This window comes from Oculina patagonica, chromosome 12, assembly GCF_052425735.1.
Source record: "Oculina patagonica isolate OP01 chromosome 12, crgOcupat, whole genome shotgun sequence".
NCBI classification, from domain to species: Eukaryota; Metazoa; Cnidaria; class Anthozoa; order Scleractinia; family Oculinidae; genus Oculina; species Oculina patagonica.
The window spans coordinates 7,459,004-7,477,502 of record NC_135769.1 but is presented as its reverse complement, the minus strand read 5'-3'; the positions used below and the strand labels follow the sequence as shown (position 1 = coordinate 7,477,502).

General features: G+C 39.3%; 2 protein-coding genes across 2 annotated transcripts in view; one reads left to right on the top strand and one right to left on the bottom strand.

The window, feature by feature from the left end:
* LOC144631300 (kelch-like protein 28) overlaps positions 1 to 3,091 on the top strand; it is an 80,757-nt gene extending 77,666 nt beyond the window's left edge. Inside the window, exon 2 of the mRNA XM_078489708.1 lies at positions 3,080 to 3,091. The gene's annotated coding sequence lies outside the window, so the exon portion shown is untranslated. The remainder of the gene's footprint in view (positions 1 to 3,079) is intronic.
* Positions 3,092 to 10,379: 7,288 nt separating this feature from the next.
* LOC144631317 (uncharacterized) lies at positions 10,380 to 18,165 on the bottom strand. Its single transcript, XM_078489725.1, has 5 exons — positions 18,033 to 18,165; positions 14,412 to 14,648; positions 12,934 to 13,167; positions 12,417 to 12,467; positions 10,380 to 11,847 (listed from the first exon to the last, which is right to left on the bottom strand). Exons 1-5 carry the CDS (start codon positions 18,094 to 18,096, stop codon positions 11,390 to 11,392), a joined length of 1,044 nt encoding a protein of 347 aa, XP_078345851.1. The 5' UTR covers positions 18,097 to 18,165; the 3' UTR covers positions 10,380 to 11,389.
* Between the last annotated feature and the right edge of the window lie 334 nt (positions 18,166 to 18,499).

The following is an 18,499-nucleotide window of genomic DNA, read 5'->3' as shown; positions in this document are numbered from 1 at the left end:
TGAATTATGTCTTGCCGGACCAAAACGGATTGGAGGTAGAGACTGCTGTGGGTTGTGTTTTGAGTAAAGGAAGAGAAGTTCAGTCTTGTCCTTATTCAGCTTTAGCTTGTTGAGAGACATCCACTTGTCAAGATCAGACAAACATTCCTCGATTTTTCCAACTGTATTGGTTAATTCGACGTCGTTGTTTGTTGAAAAAAAGATATATAACTGAGTATCGTCAGCGTAGAAGTGAAATTGCATTTCGTGGTGTCGTAGAATGTCAGCCAATGGTGAAGTATAAAGTAAGTACAGAATAGGCCCTAGGACCGAACCTTGGGGGACCCCGCATTTGAGCTCACGAGACTGCGATTTAGTTCCATCGATTAAGGTAAATTGTGTACGGTTGGTAAGATACGAACGAAACCATTCAAGGGCAGTGCCACAGATTGAAAACTTGGAGTTCAGTCTTTTTAGCGGAATGTCGTGATCGACAGTGTCAAAAGCAGCAGATAGATCAAGTAGCAGGAGTATAACGCAGTGACGATCGTCAATGGCACGCAAAATATCATTGTGACACGTAAAGGAGCAGTTTCACAGCTAGTATCATTGTAGTTTTGTCAAAAAAAGGAAAACAAATGAACTGTACTCATTGTCTTTTTGTGACAGTTTGTGGCTATTGCCTAGAGGTACATAGTAGATTTACAAATTTCTATGGAAAGTTGTCATTTCTTATCGCTTATTCGTTACGGTAATTCGTTACGGTAATTCTAATTTGTCTACAATTGCAAGTTTAGAGTTTCTTAAGCTCTAACAAACCAAAACACCTGGCAGGAATGAAACTATTTAAAAGCGAAGTAAGCCTAAATCTTAGCCTGACTACCTGTTTGCTGCCTTTTAAAAAAAATTCGTAGCTGTTGAATGATAAAATCACTTCTTTTCAAAGTTATTTGTTTAACGGAAATAGAAAAGATAATTAGTACAAGATGATCCAAAGTGACAAAACAGGAACCTATCTCGGCACAGTCACCTTAAATTAAAAACCACCAACTGGGTGTAACTGGAACTGCAATCCCTTTAGGAGCTGTCCATCTAGTTTGGTGATAAATTTCAATAAGATTTCTAAACAAAATCAACCACCCTTTTCCATGGTATACACTCTAATAAACCATAGAAATGACGCCATAAAATGTTTAGAACTTTTCAGTCAAATCTCTTGCCAACGGCTCATTATTCCATCTGAGTTTTGGGTCATTTCTATGTTGTACAAGAGTGTAAAACATGGAGATGCGGTCGATGACTAATTGGAGCGGTTTCAAAGTCACATCATGACAGAGGTCATAACAGCTTGAAAAACTGAGTCTTGGAGAAGCAATGCTGTAATAGTAGTTGTAGTAGGTCTCTTTAAAGGATGAGTTATTGTAATGGTCTCATGACACAAAGATAGGATCTCCAGACGAGGAAAAAGCTCTCGCATCCTCTGGGACTGTTGCCCTTATGCTTTGTCTACCCTTTTATTTCTTTCGCAAGCTTTGGCAGCTTTGGCAACTTCGCCACAGAAAAAATTACAAATGTGCAACTGGCAGCTGAACAAATTCGCCGAAGCTCTACGTCAGTATTTGACGATGTTTGCTTGGTTCCAAAGTGACTGTTGGATAAGCTCTCTTTAATGTCTCTAATGTTGCTAATGCAGTTTTGAATGCTGAGGGAAGGTGAACAGTTCAAGAAAATATGAGACATTGTTTTAAACGTTATTGTCGGGCACTATCACACCTTGTGATGTAAAGGAAGCCGGTTTCTTACTAATTTTTGAACACAAAAAGGGTGATCCTTAAACTTCGAAAAACCTTCTTGCAAACATTTAGCATTCTTCTTGAAAATTCCCATGCAAAGGGTATTAATTGTTTAGGACTTTTGAAAGTCAGAAAAGCAAGTTTTGTCAACGCTGTGTAATCAAATTAGAGGTGTCTTTTGTCTATTATTCTTTGCTCTGATTCAATGGCGGGGTATTCACTTTCAAATTTGCCGCTTCGATGCTTATGAATAAGTAATGCATCCGGCCATTTTACCCGATGTGCATCCAAACTAAAGCTTCAAGTACAGCCGCTGAAAAGAATATTCAACTTTAAAGAGAAAAGAAAATTTTTATTGCTCTTTACACGCAAGAAAAGTATCCAAATTGCTACGGGAATCGACGAGAGGCAGCGATGACAAACTCAAGCGCGCCAAGTCAAGACACGATGCCCCCTGAATGCGAAGTCAGCAATTTCTTGGGAGGACATCTTGAGGTCAACACTGGTTTGTACGTAGTTCTTGTGTTCGCAATAATACTCCACTCAATAACATTTCCTTTCACTGTTTTGTTAAATCTACTGGTGATCGTGGCTGTGAAAACCAGAAGGCGACTGCAAAACACCTCAAACATCGCAATCGCTTGTTTGGCGGCAACAGATTTGATGGTCGGAATCGTTGTCCAGCCTCTTGTCATAGCGACGGCATTTTCGTTTCTGCAAGGAAAGACTTCAAGTGGATTTTGTACGCTACAGAACGTGACATGGGACCTGGGCAGATTTTTCGTCAGGGCTTCCATCCTCCATCTTGTGCTAATGTGCGTAGAGCGATATCTCGTTATAAAACACACGTATTCCTACAGCAAGGTGGCCACTAAAACTCGCACATTAATTGCGTCTGGTATGGCATGGATCGCCACGATGCTGCTTCAAATACCCGCATTTATTGACAACTCCGTATTCATAGAAATGAGTGTGCCCAAGCTTTTGACATGTCTAGTTCTTATTATCATCTTACAATTTGCGATTTATCGCGTCACTCGTCGACATGAGCAACACATAATTGCACATCAAGTCACAGCAGAAGCCAAAGAAAAACTTTTAAAAGAGAAGAGAGCGTTAAAAGTCGCGAGAATAATTATTCTGGCTGTGTTAATTTGCTATTTGCCGGTGACCATTGTTCGAATAGTATTTTTTTATTACCGTGAAAACGTTTCGCCAGACGTGGCTCTTATTATGTTTTATCTCGCATTTTCATTAGGAATAGAAAATTCTTTTATAAATCCGATTATATACTCTGTCAGAATCAGACAGTTTCGAAAAGCGTTTATTGAGCTGTTATGTAGAAGAAAGAACCAAGTTATGCCGAAGGAAAAGAGATGCAAGTTTTGGAGCACAGAAGAAAGAAACATTCCGCCAAATGAATTACAAATCCCTGCGTGAATTGCAACAATGCAAGCGAACCGGAATGAAGCAAAGAGGGCTAACGCCCACAGCGAGAAAGAACTGTGAAATTGATCAAGAATGAAACACATCCTTGTAAACCGAAAGTGGCAGAACAGCAAACATTTTTTTCTTAGAAATTAAATATTAACTGAAATAAAATGATTGTTGTGAACAATTTGTATGGGAAGAATGAGAAGAAACAAAATATTCAGGGGGGAGCACTTATAATAAGGGTGGGCTCCGTACCGTCCAGAGGCCCAAATCTCTTCTCTTTTATATACTTTTTGACAGCAAACGTAACCCTTTTTTACCTTCAATAAATCAATCAACCATACCTTCCATACAATTGCAAAATGCAAATTGTATTTCTTTTCTCTTGGATGGAGTAACCACTTAAGACACTTGAATGAATTAGCCCAAGTTACTTCTGAAATGTCTCGAACAGACGCAACTAATATCATTTGACCAAGTTTGGTGCTTTCAGTTAAGGATGAGCAGAGACTGACGAAGTTATGGACCTTGGAACATGGCTCAAAATCCATACGAACGTCTCTGATTTGGAGATAGCTTCCCCCAATGCCCATAAACATCGGCAAACATAGTGATTTTCATCTTAGTTTCTTCCAAATAGTAGGTCTATGGCAGTGAAGTGAAGTGAAGTGAATACTTTATTTACCCTCGGATTGTAGAGTAGCTTTTAACATAGCTAATATCTCCGAGCATTTCAACAGTACAACGGCACAATGGGCAAAGACCAGACCACAACACCGGGAACTCCATGCCCTACTCTTTACGATAAGTGTGTGGGTTCTTTTACGTCCCCTGCTGACCCTTACAATCAAGATGCAGGAGACGGGGCCTACGGTTTATCGTCCTTATCCGAGAAGACTAGAATATCTAACCATTTGCAGTTGTTATTGCAAAGGCAGCATATTCTCCTCAGTTATTTTAAGACCCTGAGTGTTGGTCCGGTCTGGGACTCGAACCCGAGACCTCCCGCACGGTAGTCCGGCGCTCTACTGTCACAAAACTGATTAAAACATTTAAGAGAAGAGAAAAAATTGAAATTGATTTGTTTGCCCGTTTGTTCATTGCAATCGATGGTGAGCAGTGCATATATATGTTGCAAACTGTAACATGTCTATATGTATTCGCTTGTTCAAGCAAACATTCACGGCTTCTTGTGTAAAAAACTAAACTGTACACTTTGTAAACTGGAACAAGACTAAAATGATAAAAAGACCGTATTTGCTTGTTGAAGCAAACGTTGAGTGCTTCTACAACAAGAGGGGGTGATAGAAACGAGGTCTAGCTAGGTCTGGGACCGAGTAGCGATGTTCTCACAACTCTCAACGCGATCAATTCACGTTCTAGTCAGCGGTTTTTGGATGGCACGGCAGCTGGCGATCTTTTCCCCAATCTCGAGCCCAGAGTGTCTCCCGGCTCCGCGGTCCGTCAGCGGTTGGTCAGCGGTAGGGTCGCCGGTACACACTCTGGGAAACTGAAATGTATTTCTCTTTCTCTATTGGCCCTCACAGAACAATAGAAATCAACACGGAAGTCTGAAAATCTTCCCGGAAGTAAACCAAACCGGAAACCCTGGAAAAACATTTTTTTGTTTTCCATGGTCAAATGTTCAGAAGTATCAGCTTAATTCCCTTCTCTTTGAACGCAAAAGATACCATAAATAAAAAAGGACTTCCTTTAAACGTCGATTCTGAACGGAGTTTTTAAACAACAAACGACGGCGTCACCAAGGACAAGGTCGATTGAAAACTCAATTTATAGTTGACTTACAAATCTCGCTAGAACTACTGTTTTCATTCAAATCTCCGTTCCGGTTGAAAAACTGAATATGGCAGACAGTGCACGATTCAAAATAATTACTAATGACGCAGAATTTGAACAAAACGCGTTGTTGTTTTGCTGAAGAAAATGAATTGTACAAAAATTATAACACACGTGTGAACGTGCTAAGTCGCCAAAATGCTAATTACGCCTTTTGAATAGCGTTGAACTGTGTGCGTGTGGCCTTCAACGTCTTTATTAATATCACCGCCATTCAACGAGGAAAAAAATTTTTGCTCGAAAACATGCAACCTATCCTGAAAAGATGCGCTGTCAGCGAGAAGCCTTTCCAATATACAAAAGTCGCCAAACAAAAGTATGCGAAAGTCGCCAAACAAAATTTTTTTTATGAACAGAACAATAGCTTGTCTGTGCGCTGTGTATTATGTAAATTTCTTAGCTGTCCTCGGCAAAACAACAACGGACACACGCACGCAGTCTTCACGGACGGAATCCTGGAAGGCTAACAACACCTTTGATTTAAAACAAACATAGCAGAATGCTCAAGAAAGAGACTAAAGGAAATCAAAACACCAGACGCATTTTTGTTAACTCTCTCTTTTGTTAACTGCAGGACGTTATTGTTACTTTTGTTGAATCAATAAACACCAGTAATACTGTAGTTCAACTTTCTCGATTTACTTCCGTTCTGGGAAATTTACTTCCGCTTGGAACTACGAGCATGTGCAATAAAAAAACGGAAGACCAAGGTTCTTCCTGAAATCGACCTGAAATTGATCTGATCGATTCCAGTTTCCCAGAGTCCATCCCATACCGCTGACCGACTAGATGGACTCTGGGCTCGAGATTGTCTTTTCCCGCGAAATGGAAGTACCGTATTTACTCGAATAAGCGCCGCCCTCGAATAAGCGCCGCATTTGGGACAAAAAAGTTAATAAGCGCCGCGGTCCTGATGCAGCGCTTATTCGAGAAATTCCATTTAACTTAAAACAGCACTACAAAGAAACGATAGTAGTCCTGTAAATGTTGTGAAGGCCGCGAACTTTGCCAGGACAGCTAGCGCTACTTCTCTCTTCAGCAAGAGAGGAATACTGACAATCAAAAGATGCTATTTTCAGTTACTGTAAAGGATTAGATTCTTTGTTGTGTCCAAATTTTAAATAAGCGCCGCCCTCGAATAAGCGCCGCACTTGAGGTGCGAAAAATTTAATAAGCGCCGCGGCGCTTATTCGAGTAAATACGGTATAACAACCACGGAAACGTAGACTTGCTCCAAGTCGACCTCGTATAAATTGATGAGAGCCAGAAGCGATCAGCGATCGATAGCGAGCACGGTCGCGAAGCTACCGTGCGATTCCATGGATTCAGCGATTGTAAAGGGGTCAGAACAATATTTTCACTAAAAATGTAAACGCACTAATGTTACCCCAAAATTTCGTACGTCGTTCGTCGTGTACATTTTTTATCCGCCCAGCCCCTGTGAAAAGTTTTTATTGCAAACCGAAATATAGGGCAAATTTTTCTGCAGGGCTTCCATCCTCCATCTTTTGCTAATGTGCATAGAGCGATATCTGTCCATAAAACACGCTTATTCCTACAGCAAGGTGGCCACTAAAACTAACACATTAATTGCGTCTGGTATGGTATGGATCGCAACGATGCTGCTTCAAATACCTGCATTTGTTGATAACTCTGTATTTATAAAACTGAGTATGCCCATGCTTTTCGCATATCTAGTCCTTATTATCATCGTTCAATTAGCTATTTATCTCGTTACTCGTCGCCACGAAAAACACATTATTGCACATCAAGTTACAGCAGAAGCCAGAGAAAAACTTTTAAAAGAGAAGAAAGCGTTAAAAATCGCCAGAATCATTATTCTGGCTGTGTTAATTTGCTATTTGCCGGTGACCATTGTTCGAATAGTATTTTTTTATTACCGTGAAAAAGTATCGCCAGACGTGGCTCTTATTATGTTTTATCTCGCATTTTCATTAGGAATAGAAAATTCTCTTATAAATCCGGTTATATACTCAGTCAGAATCGAACAGTTTCGAAGAGCGTTTGTTCAGCTGTTATGTAGAAGGAAGAACCATGTCACGCCGAAGGAAAAGAGATGCAAGTTTTGGGACAAAGAAGAAAGAAACATTCCGCCAAATGAATTACAAATCCCCGAATTGGAACAATGCAAGCATACCGGAATGAAGCAAAGGGAGCCAACGCCCACAGCGAGAAAGAACTGTGAAATTGTTCAAGAATGAAACACATTCTTGTTAACCGAAAGTGGCAGAACAGCAACTATTTTTTTCTTAGAAAGTAAAGATTAACTGAAACAGAATGATTGTTGTGGACAATTTGTGTATGAAGAATGACAAGGAGCAAAATTTACAAGTCGGGGGTGGTAGGGAGCTACTCAAGAAACTTTTGAAGGGGGCTGGCTCCGCCCGAGGTCCAAGCCAAGTGTTATTAAGCACTCGGCTTACGTCACGCGCGTGCTTTATCGAGTTATCAATCTCGTTCCTTGGGCTCTCTTCTTTCCTCCCTAGCTAGGTAACCCTCCTACCATGCAGGGACAACTATCCTCCATATTACCTCGGAAATGGCTTTAAAAAAGCCATTTTCCGAGTTAGGGCTTGTCTGTATTGAGGAGAGTTGTCCCTGGGAGAAGGGTTAACTTCCATACCGAGCCACCCCGGGAGGGAGAGGTTTTCATACGTTTCTTTGTAAATAGCTGCGAACTGTTTATATGAGAAATTGTGAAATTGGCTCGGGCGGCAGGGTGACCTTGGGTGGAGGATCCCTCGCTTCGAAGGTAGGGTGACCCTGGTGAGCGAGCCAATATTTTTTCCCGTAGCTGATTTGTACTAGTAATTGGACCTCGTGTCGTACAATTCAGGGAGTAATCGGGCGAGTCATTTCGAAATCGGCCAAGCGCGCAGCGCGAGGCCGATTTGAAATTACGAGCACGATTACTCTCTGCTATAACAAAATTCTCGACTTTATAAAAACGTTAGGTTAGTTTGTTTCTCAAATTTTGTCATAGTTTTGATTAATTGGTAACAGGACTTCGTGTCGTCCTATTCTTATACCTAATCGTACCTTTTTGGTACGCTTCTGTCTGTAATCATACTCGTGATTAAACAAATCCGACTCCCGCTTCGTGGTCGTCCGATTTTGTTTATCACTCGTTTACAGACCAAATTGGACTCCACTCAGTCCTATTACCATTATGAATTGTACGACACGAGGTCCAATTACTGATTAATCGTGTCAATAACAAAATTCGAGGTTAGGAAGTCTTTAGGAACCTTTTCTGTGAGGAAAGTCAAAGTAAATTCAGTTGGTTGCACAAAAAGTTAGAAAACAGCAAGAAAAAACCCATTCAAATGCGCATGATTGACGCGCGGATGGCGTAGGTGTCCAATTACAGGTATCCAATTTGAAGTTGCTCAAATTGGATACCTGCAATTGGACACCCACGTGATCGCGCGCCGATTACGCGACAAATAGGCGCGCGCAGAACCAATCAAAAACGAGAATTTTGTTATAGATACGATTAGAATACTTCTTGTGTGTGAAAAGCAGAATGGCCGGGAACATTACTTATTCATAAGCATTGAAGCGGCAAATTTGAAAGCGAATACCCGCCTTTGAATGGCCAAGAAAAAACGTCAAAAGGCCCATTTGATTACACGGCGTAGATAAAACTAGCTTTTCTGACTTTTAAAAGTCCTAATAAAGTTATGCTCTTTGCAAAGGGAAGAATGCTGTATGCATGCAAAAAGTTTATTCGAAGTTTAAGAACGAACCTTTTTGTGTTCAAAACTTATGGAAGAAACCGTCTTTTTTTACATCACAAGGTGTGATACTGCCGGAAAATAAAAACGCGATTTCCAGTCCGTACTGCGCAGACTCAGGGTTTGTTTTCATTTTTGTTTTGAATTCGTTGAAACGTTACACTTCGGTGATAGCGTACATGTTGTTTTTTAGGTTCGCCATTACGGATCGTTTCGTTCAAGAATTCACGATGAGCTAAAACGTCCGTTTGAAATACCGTCGAGCTTCTTTTACTCGTTATTATTGTTTTGCAAGGATATCTGGCGTTAATAATGAAGAATAAACGGCATGCAGTGCATGCAGAGGCGATGACGTTTCCCAAGGGGGGTCTTAGCTAATTTTCAGGAAAATTAACGTATACTAAGTAAAAGTAGCTGACAATTTCTGTGTTGAATGATTGTTCAACAAAAAGTTGCGTTATTTTGTAGTGTGACATTCAATATACGATGTTCAATACTTCTCGCGAGCGACACGCAAGGTCAAGCGTTTCCATTGTATTAGTAAATGTAGAGATGTGATCATGTCTGTTCACTGAATTCAATAAACCTCGCAAATACATAATTTGTCTCTTTCGTTCATACTTTGTATCAGTCCTTTCTGATTTTCCAGGCGTATTTTGCTTCGTGTTTTTTGCAGCGATTTCTTGTTAACTCATTCGGTTCTATTGAGTCCTATTGATCGGTCGATCGCAACAGAATCGAAACAGAAAGTGGTACAAATTCCGCCCACTGCCTCTGGCATAAGGCTTGACTCACGTCATCGCCTAAAAAGGTAAGTTTTGTCCCGGAATTTTTATTTTTGCTAGTAACATTCTTCTGTTTGTGAGACTCACAAACATTGCAGGCGGAGATTGCGCAGTACGGACTGGAAATCATCTTTAACAAGTATTTGTTTTGTAACAGTAGTAACATTAGTTATTAGGTTCGCAGATTTGCCTAAAAAATAACACGGATTGGAGGATTTGGGCACCCCTATTCTAATATTCAATGAATTTCCAGGTTTTCCAAGACCTTCAAGTCCCGTACGAACACTGCCAGTTGATACGACAATGAATAGTGGTATCAAATGCCCAATCATTCTTTTGGCTTGTCACGCAATCATTCCCAAGATTGCATGACGAGCAAAAAGAATGTCTGTGTAGAAGGCAAGAACATAAATTAACCAGTTACCATAACAACAATATCAATACACCAACATTCCTTTATGGGTATTTATTAATTTTTGTATCATCAATTTGCGATTTATATACTCTTGTACATATTTATCAGTGTAAATTGGGTAAATCGTTTCAACACTACGAACAACAACATCAAACCTTACTTAGTAGATATCATCAACATTTTCCTACTTCTCTCAGACATTAGTGGGAGTCTATTTTGCAGTCTATTTTCACAAGTCCTGACAATGGACTTGGCTGGCAATTTAACAAGTTTATGTAGCCTGCATAGCTGGCGGTTTTGTTGGGTTGTAACGCGCATGCAAGCAAGCCGCGAGTGGCTTGGGGAGGAGGAGGCGAAAGGTTTTTCACCTCCTCCTCCCCAAGCCACTCGCAGCTTCGCCGCTTGTTGTAGCCGCCGCTTGCTTGTGTGCACTTTAAACCCCAACAAAACCACCAGCTGTGCAGGCACAGAACATGATGTCTCAATATGTTGATCGAAGTTAAGAGTGAAATGACTATTCGCCTGTGTGGCTTGGACTGGAAAATACACATGAGTGGCAAAGCCACGAGAATGAGTTGCGGCAAGAATGAGAACGAGTCATTCTTGCAGCTTCGCCACTCGCACGTGTATTCCCCAATGTGAGCCTGATCACAGGTTTGATGAGCATCTAGTAATATTTTTGTATGAATTAATGCCCTATTTAAAATAGAACATATGCAAAAGTAAAATCTTTTTCAATTTATTTTCTGTTTTCTATCACTGATAGTCTAAAAAATTGATACAAATGCTTACTACAGAAGTCAGTGGCTGTGACTATGTTATGCTAAACTGGAACTGAAGTAACCTGCAATCAGGCATTCTTTTTCTCTCGCTGTGTAAATCGAGAATGCCTGATTGCAAGTTAGGCCTGAAGTGATCCATCTTGTTCACTCTTTAAGCAGGACGAACAAGACTAAACTAAACCTTTTGTATAATAATAAAATTATTGTTTCAGAGAATTGATGGCTTTGTGATTGTTGTAATTATACTCTTTAAACAAGAACAATTTGATGAACATGCCATAACCTTGGCAGAATGCCATAAACAAATCTTTGATAATACATGTATTCCATTAAAACTGTTTGCATATATACACTTTTCATAAAATTTAAACCTTTTCCCCAGCCTTCTCATTTGAAACCTTGAACCACTGTGATGTTCCACAAGTTGGAGAGCTGAAATTTGAGTTTCTTCAAGGTTCACGGGTACAGAGCAGTTGATGTCTTCGGATGACTGTTTGTCCATCATAACTCCAATATGAAGTTTCACTGGTTTGAACAAAACCATGATATTACTTTTGTATTGAAGTAAGTTCATCACAACTATGCTTCAAACAATGACGCCTACAGCCATACAAGACGGGGGTCGATAAGGCGGTGGCGGATCACCTGCCCTAACACTTTCATTGTCATCCAGTACTGCGCTATAAGGTGGGGGTGCAACATTCCCCTCAAAGAATCCCGACACAGTCTGCCGTGCTCCATGCATGGCAACATGTCCTCTATTATTGCGATGATGACGATGACGGTGCCGTCTAGTTCTATATGTAGGATTACGTGATCGAATACATATTCTCATGGGAGCTCTTTCTATTGTTGAGTTCCTTTGACGTTTTGAAATTGTTGTATGCCGTACAATGCTGAAGACAACAAGAACTACTAAAAACATACAGGTGCACACTGTTGCCACAACTACAAACGTGTAGGGGAGATGTCCAGACTCCAGTTCTAATCTAGTTTCAGGAGGTTTTTCTGTGATGTTTATGCTTGTCACTGATATAGTGTTTCCTAGAGAAGAAAACAACAAAAACAAGTGGTCATTCCTGATTGCAAGTCAACTGCCATTGAAGGCCAGGTTGAGGACCATGTCAAGATCTTATAAGTAGATTACTGGAAGCAATGCCTTTTTTATGGATTTCATTTATTTTTAAAGCAAAGTGCCAAATTGACTGAAACTGGAAATTAGCAAGGATACCAAGATAGTGGCTTAAAAAGCACGCTGTCTGAAAAGTACCGCTACATTTAAAGAAATATAAATTAAGTGATAATTCACACCTTGTGGAGAGTTATTCAGATGTAACAGAGTGTTATTTAAAGGAGCTATGTCACGAACAACGAATCTTGAAAAAACTGGCACGTTTTTTAAGTTTGTCGTTGGTAATCTATCTTATTCTTCATTAGTCAAAACTATCCTTGACTGTGTATTTTTGCGTTTTTACTACTCCTTTGTTGTTTTTCTGCATTAGAAAACTATTATTTTGAGGTTTTCTTCACTGTGGAAGTAATCAGAAAAATAACTTTAAATATAGTGACACTGCTCCTCTAAAACCCAATGAAAGCTTTTCTCCTTGACATACCTGTTTTAGGAGTCTTGAAAGCTTGGGGTGGTTTATCTGTTTTCTTGTCATCTAATTTGGTGGAAAAAAGAACACATTACATCATTTAACCCAGTTTTTACCACGTAGGTATTGAGAAGTTAATATAAGTAAAATAAATGGCATGCAATGCATGCAGAAGCGATGACATTTTACAATTGGGGTCTTGTAAACATAATTTGAAGAAAATTTGTCAAAAACTTAATGTAAATAAAAGTAGCTGACACCTTGTGCGTGAAAAGTCTGTTATCCAACTGTAGCTTTTATTTTTTAAACTTAAGTCAATCATGGTGATTGAATAAATAGAAATTTGTTAGGATCTGATGGAAATTATTCAAATAAATACAGAAGTTATGAATTCAAAGGCCAAGGATGCAAATAATACACTTTCTTCATAGATTGCTCAATTGAACAGTAATATTTTAAAGGTGCAAAAATGGGGTGGTTGTAGAGCAGGGTTTTCCACTGTATTACAATTTTTTTTAATGAATCTACCAACCTTTTTTCTTGAGGACTTCCAGTATCCTAGAATAATTTACAAAGAAGCAATCTCTGTGTTTTTCAAGTATATCTATGGATAATACAAATTTTGGGTGCTTCATCGCGTGACACCCTGCGAGTTCGCTGATGCACATTCGCAGTTTCTTCACCTCTGGGCATATTGATGTAGCATTCTGGTTAAACTGTTGATAGCAGTTATTGACATTCTCCTCACTACATTGTTTTTTATGAACTGCAAAAAGAAAAGATATTATGACATCAGAAGATTGTTTAAATTAACAACTTTGCAGGAAAAAGAAAATCGTCAGGGCTGAAAATATTTTTTTTTACTTTGAAAGGACATATGTCCTACTAAGACACCATCTTGGTCGGACAAAACAAAATTGTGTTCGGACAGATTTTATTCATTGTTGCTGTAAAATGATTTATGATCACAAAATTGACCGCACATCATGTCCCACTACACTTGGGATTTCGTCGGACATAAGCAAATTTTGGTTGGCCAATGTCCGATGACCGACTGTTATTTGCAGCCCTGAAATCATTGTATGAGCATGTAGTTATTTCAGAGTTTGAGTCTGGAGGTACTTTTGCTACACTTTAACTTCAATAGAGAAGTTCAAACCTACCACTGACAGAAATGACAACCATAAAATAATGAGTAAGGTCAGACTTATCCCTCTTTATAATTTGTTGGGCACCACTTAACATCAGTTTGTTCAATGACCAAACTGATCAGTATTTCAGGGTAAATAAAGTTTTTGTCTTTATGCCCCAATATTACAAACAACTGCTAAATAAAATTCAAGGGAGCAATGCAACAAGTACGGTTTTGGCTGCTTTCTCTGTCATATGTACCCTGGGTGCCAGAATTTTTTTTTTTTTTTTTTTTTTCGGGAAGCTATCTGTGAGCCGCCAAGCTGCAATCGTAACAAAACAAAAAACCCTTTGGCACCCAGGGTTTGTTATATGCCAAGCACCCTTAGATTTCAGATTTGTTGTAGATAATAAAGCTGATAATAAAGGTCAGGTTAGGTGAGCAGCCTTGGCATAACTCCCAGTAGGCATACCTCCTGCCAACCCCCCAGAGAACAAAAATCTGGAGACGTCCAGAAATCTTTGCATTGTAAGGATATCATTTAAGACAATGTATGAATACTCTGAAAATCAGACCGGGAGACTTGATGAAAAACTTGGAGACTCCCGGGAAAATCTGGAGAGTTGGCAGGTATGCAGTAGGTGCTATTCTTCTTAGACCTAAACTGAAACCAAAGATGGTTTGCCTAACTACTCAATAAACTGCAAGTCTAAATTAAACACAGACACATAGCTTTCAGTACAACATGACCACACTTAAACAACATCTCCAATCACAGCTCACAAAAAAAATCCTTTAGTTACCACTTCTGAGAAATGGCAAAAAACCCAACAGAATACATAGAACTAGCAAAAAAAATATAAAAAAGCAATGTATACCTTTACTTGCTGAAATACAATCTGGATAAGAGTTCATTTTGTTGACAAGTGATTCATACTTGAGCCTTACAGCTTGGCTTGGCCGGTTCAGAATCTTATTTTTAGTATTTGCACAAGCCGAAAGACAGTCTTGTAATTCCAGCACCTCTGGACAAACTGGCAATGTATTCTCATTGAACTGCTCTTCACATGACGTCAACAGACTTTCAGTACAGTTGCTACTGATGACAGTTGATTCTACAATAACAAGGAGAAGATCAGAGTCAGTACTTTAAAAGGGGCTTTGTTACAGATTCTAACAACAGATTTTTTGAACAGCTAAAATATTTATTTGTGTCGTAGGAAACCTTAAAAATAATCTACAATTTTTATGAACACTTGCTATATTAGAGCACTAAAACTGTTAACAAGCCTCTGTGGCTGCAGATGGCTATGAAGTACAGTCAAATCTCGATAACTTGAACCCTCAATAACTCGAACCTCCCGCAAACTCGAACCTTTTACGATTCCCCTTTCGATATGTCGAACCTTTTTTGATTTCCCTTGAAGGTTCAAAGTTATTGGGATTCAACTGTATTCAAACATGTTTTAATTTGCTGTTGATTTTGAGGGGTCAATTTTTGATCTACGGATTTATTTTGGGTTATGTTCAGACGACGTTTGAATAGTATCCCCTGGTGCAGTTCTCCCCGCACTTCATGATCACGCAATATCGAAGTTATGGCGGATTCCACCGTAAAATAACGCCACTTTCTCTACGGCACATTTCGTATTTTTTCCAGTCAAAAGCAAGAAAATTGTATTATTTTGTTGTTTGTCATACTTTCATTGATTTGCAATTGTCCTATGACCGTGGTTTGTTAAAAAACGTCCTTTATTTTGATTATTTTGATTAGCTTTCCTTCACGAAGTGTTCACTGGCCCGCGACGAGGTCATAAATATTCACGATTCTTCGGATAATAAACAGGTTTCTACTAAATATCAATATCGAAGTTATCGCTGATTCCACCGTAAAATAACGCCGCTTTCTCTACGGCACATTTCGTATTTTTTCCAGTCAAAAGCAAGAAAATTGTATTATTTTGTTGTTTGTCATACTTTCATTGATTTGCAATTGTCCTATGACCGTGGTTTGTTAAAAACATCCTTTATTTTGATTATTTTGATTAGCTTTCCTTCACGAAGTGTTCACTGGCCCGCGACGAGGTCATAAATATTCACGATTCTTCGGATAATAAACAGGTTTCTACTAAATATGGGTCTCACGCTAGCATAATGAAGGCCGTATTATTGTACTTGCAAAGAAGTACCGAGAAGTACCCGCATCTTAATGACTTTTTCAGCGATCGAAAACCAGCACTACGTGCTGCGAAGCATGTGTGATGTCTGTTTCAGGCAACAATCGCTGGGCTCTTTCGTGAGCGCTTTGTCATCATTGCCATTTATATTTACATTCAAAATGACTAATTTTGAAAGTAATCTTATAACTGTACTCTACAAATTAGTAAAATGCTTACTACTGGTGAAAAATAACCGTAATAATAAGCTCAAATAATAATAAGCTCAGATTATGTAAACAACGCCGAACGAACCCACCGGCTGTGAAGCGGACGGACTAGAGATCGATAGAGATGTAAGAAGAAATGTAAGAAAACCGATTTGGATTAGCACAGGACTTCTTTATTAACACTCCAGCAACAAATAGCTCATCTATAGCCGAATTTTTGACTGTCACAGGAACGAAATCTCTTCGACGTTCATCCAATTGTTCGATAACACTAACATGTATTTCTCTGTATACTGATTAGGTCACGTACGCAGTGATAATATAAGATGAAACGAAATGCATCATGGGATACTATTCGAACGTCGTCTGGGTTATGTTGGAAGCCCTAGGGATTTTTTTGGGTCTTGATTTTTGTCCCCATTCGATCGTCCCCGACACTTGAAATCCCAAACACCCCCACCCCCCACCCGGGCAAGGGCCCCTGACTATAAAATTTAGGGTTTCCAATTCAGTATTGGCGACAACTATGTTTATCATGTCTCCTGCAGACAAAAGAGAGCCCTGTTAAGGGAACGACGTCTGCAGGAAAATAAACTTGACTCAGGAAACCAAAAGGGCAATAGAATGTTTACATATTTTCAACCTTCAATGTTTCCAATCCAATTATAGCGGTTCCCAAAAATTTTTGTGTGTTTTTTTGTGCACTAAAAATCACTAATCAAGTGCAATTTATCTGTCTGATATCTGTATGCTACCTCAACAAAAAAACATAACTTTGGGAAAGTACTAAGCAACCCTGAATTTGCTGCTCAAAAGTTAGACAGTCTAGCAAACAGGGTCAGGAAATAAATGACCACAAGGGTCTCGAATTATCCCTCCGGCAGGAAATCAACTTAGCAAGGGTGCCTGCTTATATTGCACGCAAACCAAAGTCACGATAAATGCACTTCAATTTCTTCACTACAAGAGCTTAGTTCAAATATTGTGGAATTGACCCCATTTATCTTACAAGTGTCAATTTTTATCGTCCTATCTCATGTTTAGATGAGGTTGTATACTAATTCAATGTAAATTGCTTCTCATGATAACAAAACCAGGCAACTGTCTGCACTGGTGAAATATTTAAAACAGTACAACGCCTGGGGGCGAGATGACTAGTGGTTTCGCGAGCAACTCCAACGCAAAGATTTCAACATGTTGACTGCAAGCACAATGAACAATGTTATCTTAACTTACATTGAAGCCAGAGGATTTAACATTCTTGTAGAATATAATCCCTCTATTTTAGGAAACCTACGTTCAGGATTTAAGCTTAAGCATACTTTAGTCGTTAGCAGTTTAGAGAAATGTGAGCCGACAAAAGCGCTTGATGAAAACAAACTAGAAAAGAATACAATTTGTCACCACCGATTTCGTGATATTTGCCAACTCTCTACTTTGAATTAAATAATATTGAGATTTGCGCTTTATGATGGTAAAAACGAAAACTTAAGCTTAGTTCTCTTGTTTTAAATCTAACAAGTATGGAAACCTTTCAACAAAATAGCAAACGACGACGCATGGTTCAAAGACATCGTGATTAAAAACAACTCTGGCAAATCAAGCTGAATCAATGTGACTTGTGCCCATTCGTACAACTAGTAAAAACATTAATTATATTCTACCGCTTTCCAGCGTTACAAGAGTTTTCCCTAAGCAGAAATTTGACTGGACAACTACTGAAGTTTGCACGCATTTTACCCGTGACTCTGTTAGAACTAATTTGCTGGAACGAACCCAAACTGAAATCTTATGCCTGCCAAGCGGTGAAGTAGATTCTATTATATTTGGTCAAAATAAAGTCGACCCTTGACGAACAAGACGTCGCTCCTATCCTAAGCTCAAAACGTAAAGGAGACGGAGAAGTAGCTACTTCAAGGTTCAAAGTTGGTGTTAAATCAACGAGAAGTCCGGTACACATCGCACATCCATTTTCTTGTTCGCACACTGAACCAGCGAAGCAGAACCCTCCAAGCTTTTAATCTTTAAAGAAGCTAAAAACAAAATCTACCTTCTAAAGTCACAAGGAAAGTTTAATGTTTCGTTAAGTTGTATTTCCGTTATGTTCACTTACCTACTGAAGACACAACAAGCGCGAAAATCAACAAAACGAAGACAAATCTTGCTCCCCTAGCCATGTTTCTTGTGCATATCTGCTAACAACAAACCCCACTGTCGGTTTGTCAATGTGTCCAATTATGGAAATTGGCCCACGGACGAGAGCGGTGATTGGCTGGCGAGCGAAACAGATGTCACTTTCTTTACTTTTCAGAGCCTTTGGCGGCTAAATGATTACAGCTCATTCGTGAAGAAATAAGAGAGAATTGGCGCTATTGTGCTACAACCAATCGTAAATGAGGCTATTTTTCAGTCGGAAACAACAAAGGCTTTCGCTAAATAAGACTTAAGATGCCGAAAAAGAATGCCTTTTATCCCTCGCGTCTGGGGAAATGAACGAGAACACACGAAGCCGACTTATTTGCATGTGAAGGGCAACCAAGCGAAGTGTTAAAACAAAGCTGGTTTTCATATATCTGCAAA

Excerpts from the sequence above, each read along its gene's own strand:
- LOC144631317 (XM_078489725.1), bottom strand. The coding sequence starts at position 18,096 with ATGGCTAGGGGAGCAAGATTTGTCTTCGTTTTGTTGATTTTCGCGCTT. Across the intron at positions 13,168-14,411 it reads TTGTATTTCAGCAAGTAAAG|TTCATAAAAAACAATGTAGT; the intron begins GTATACATTGCT and ends TTCTTTTTGCAG. Across the intron at positions 11,848-12,416 it reads TTTCAAGACTCCTAAAACAG|GAAACACTATATCAGTGACA; the intron begins GTATGTCAAGGA and ends TTTCTTCTCTAG.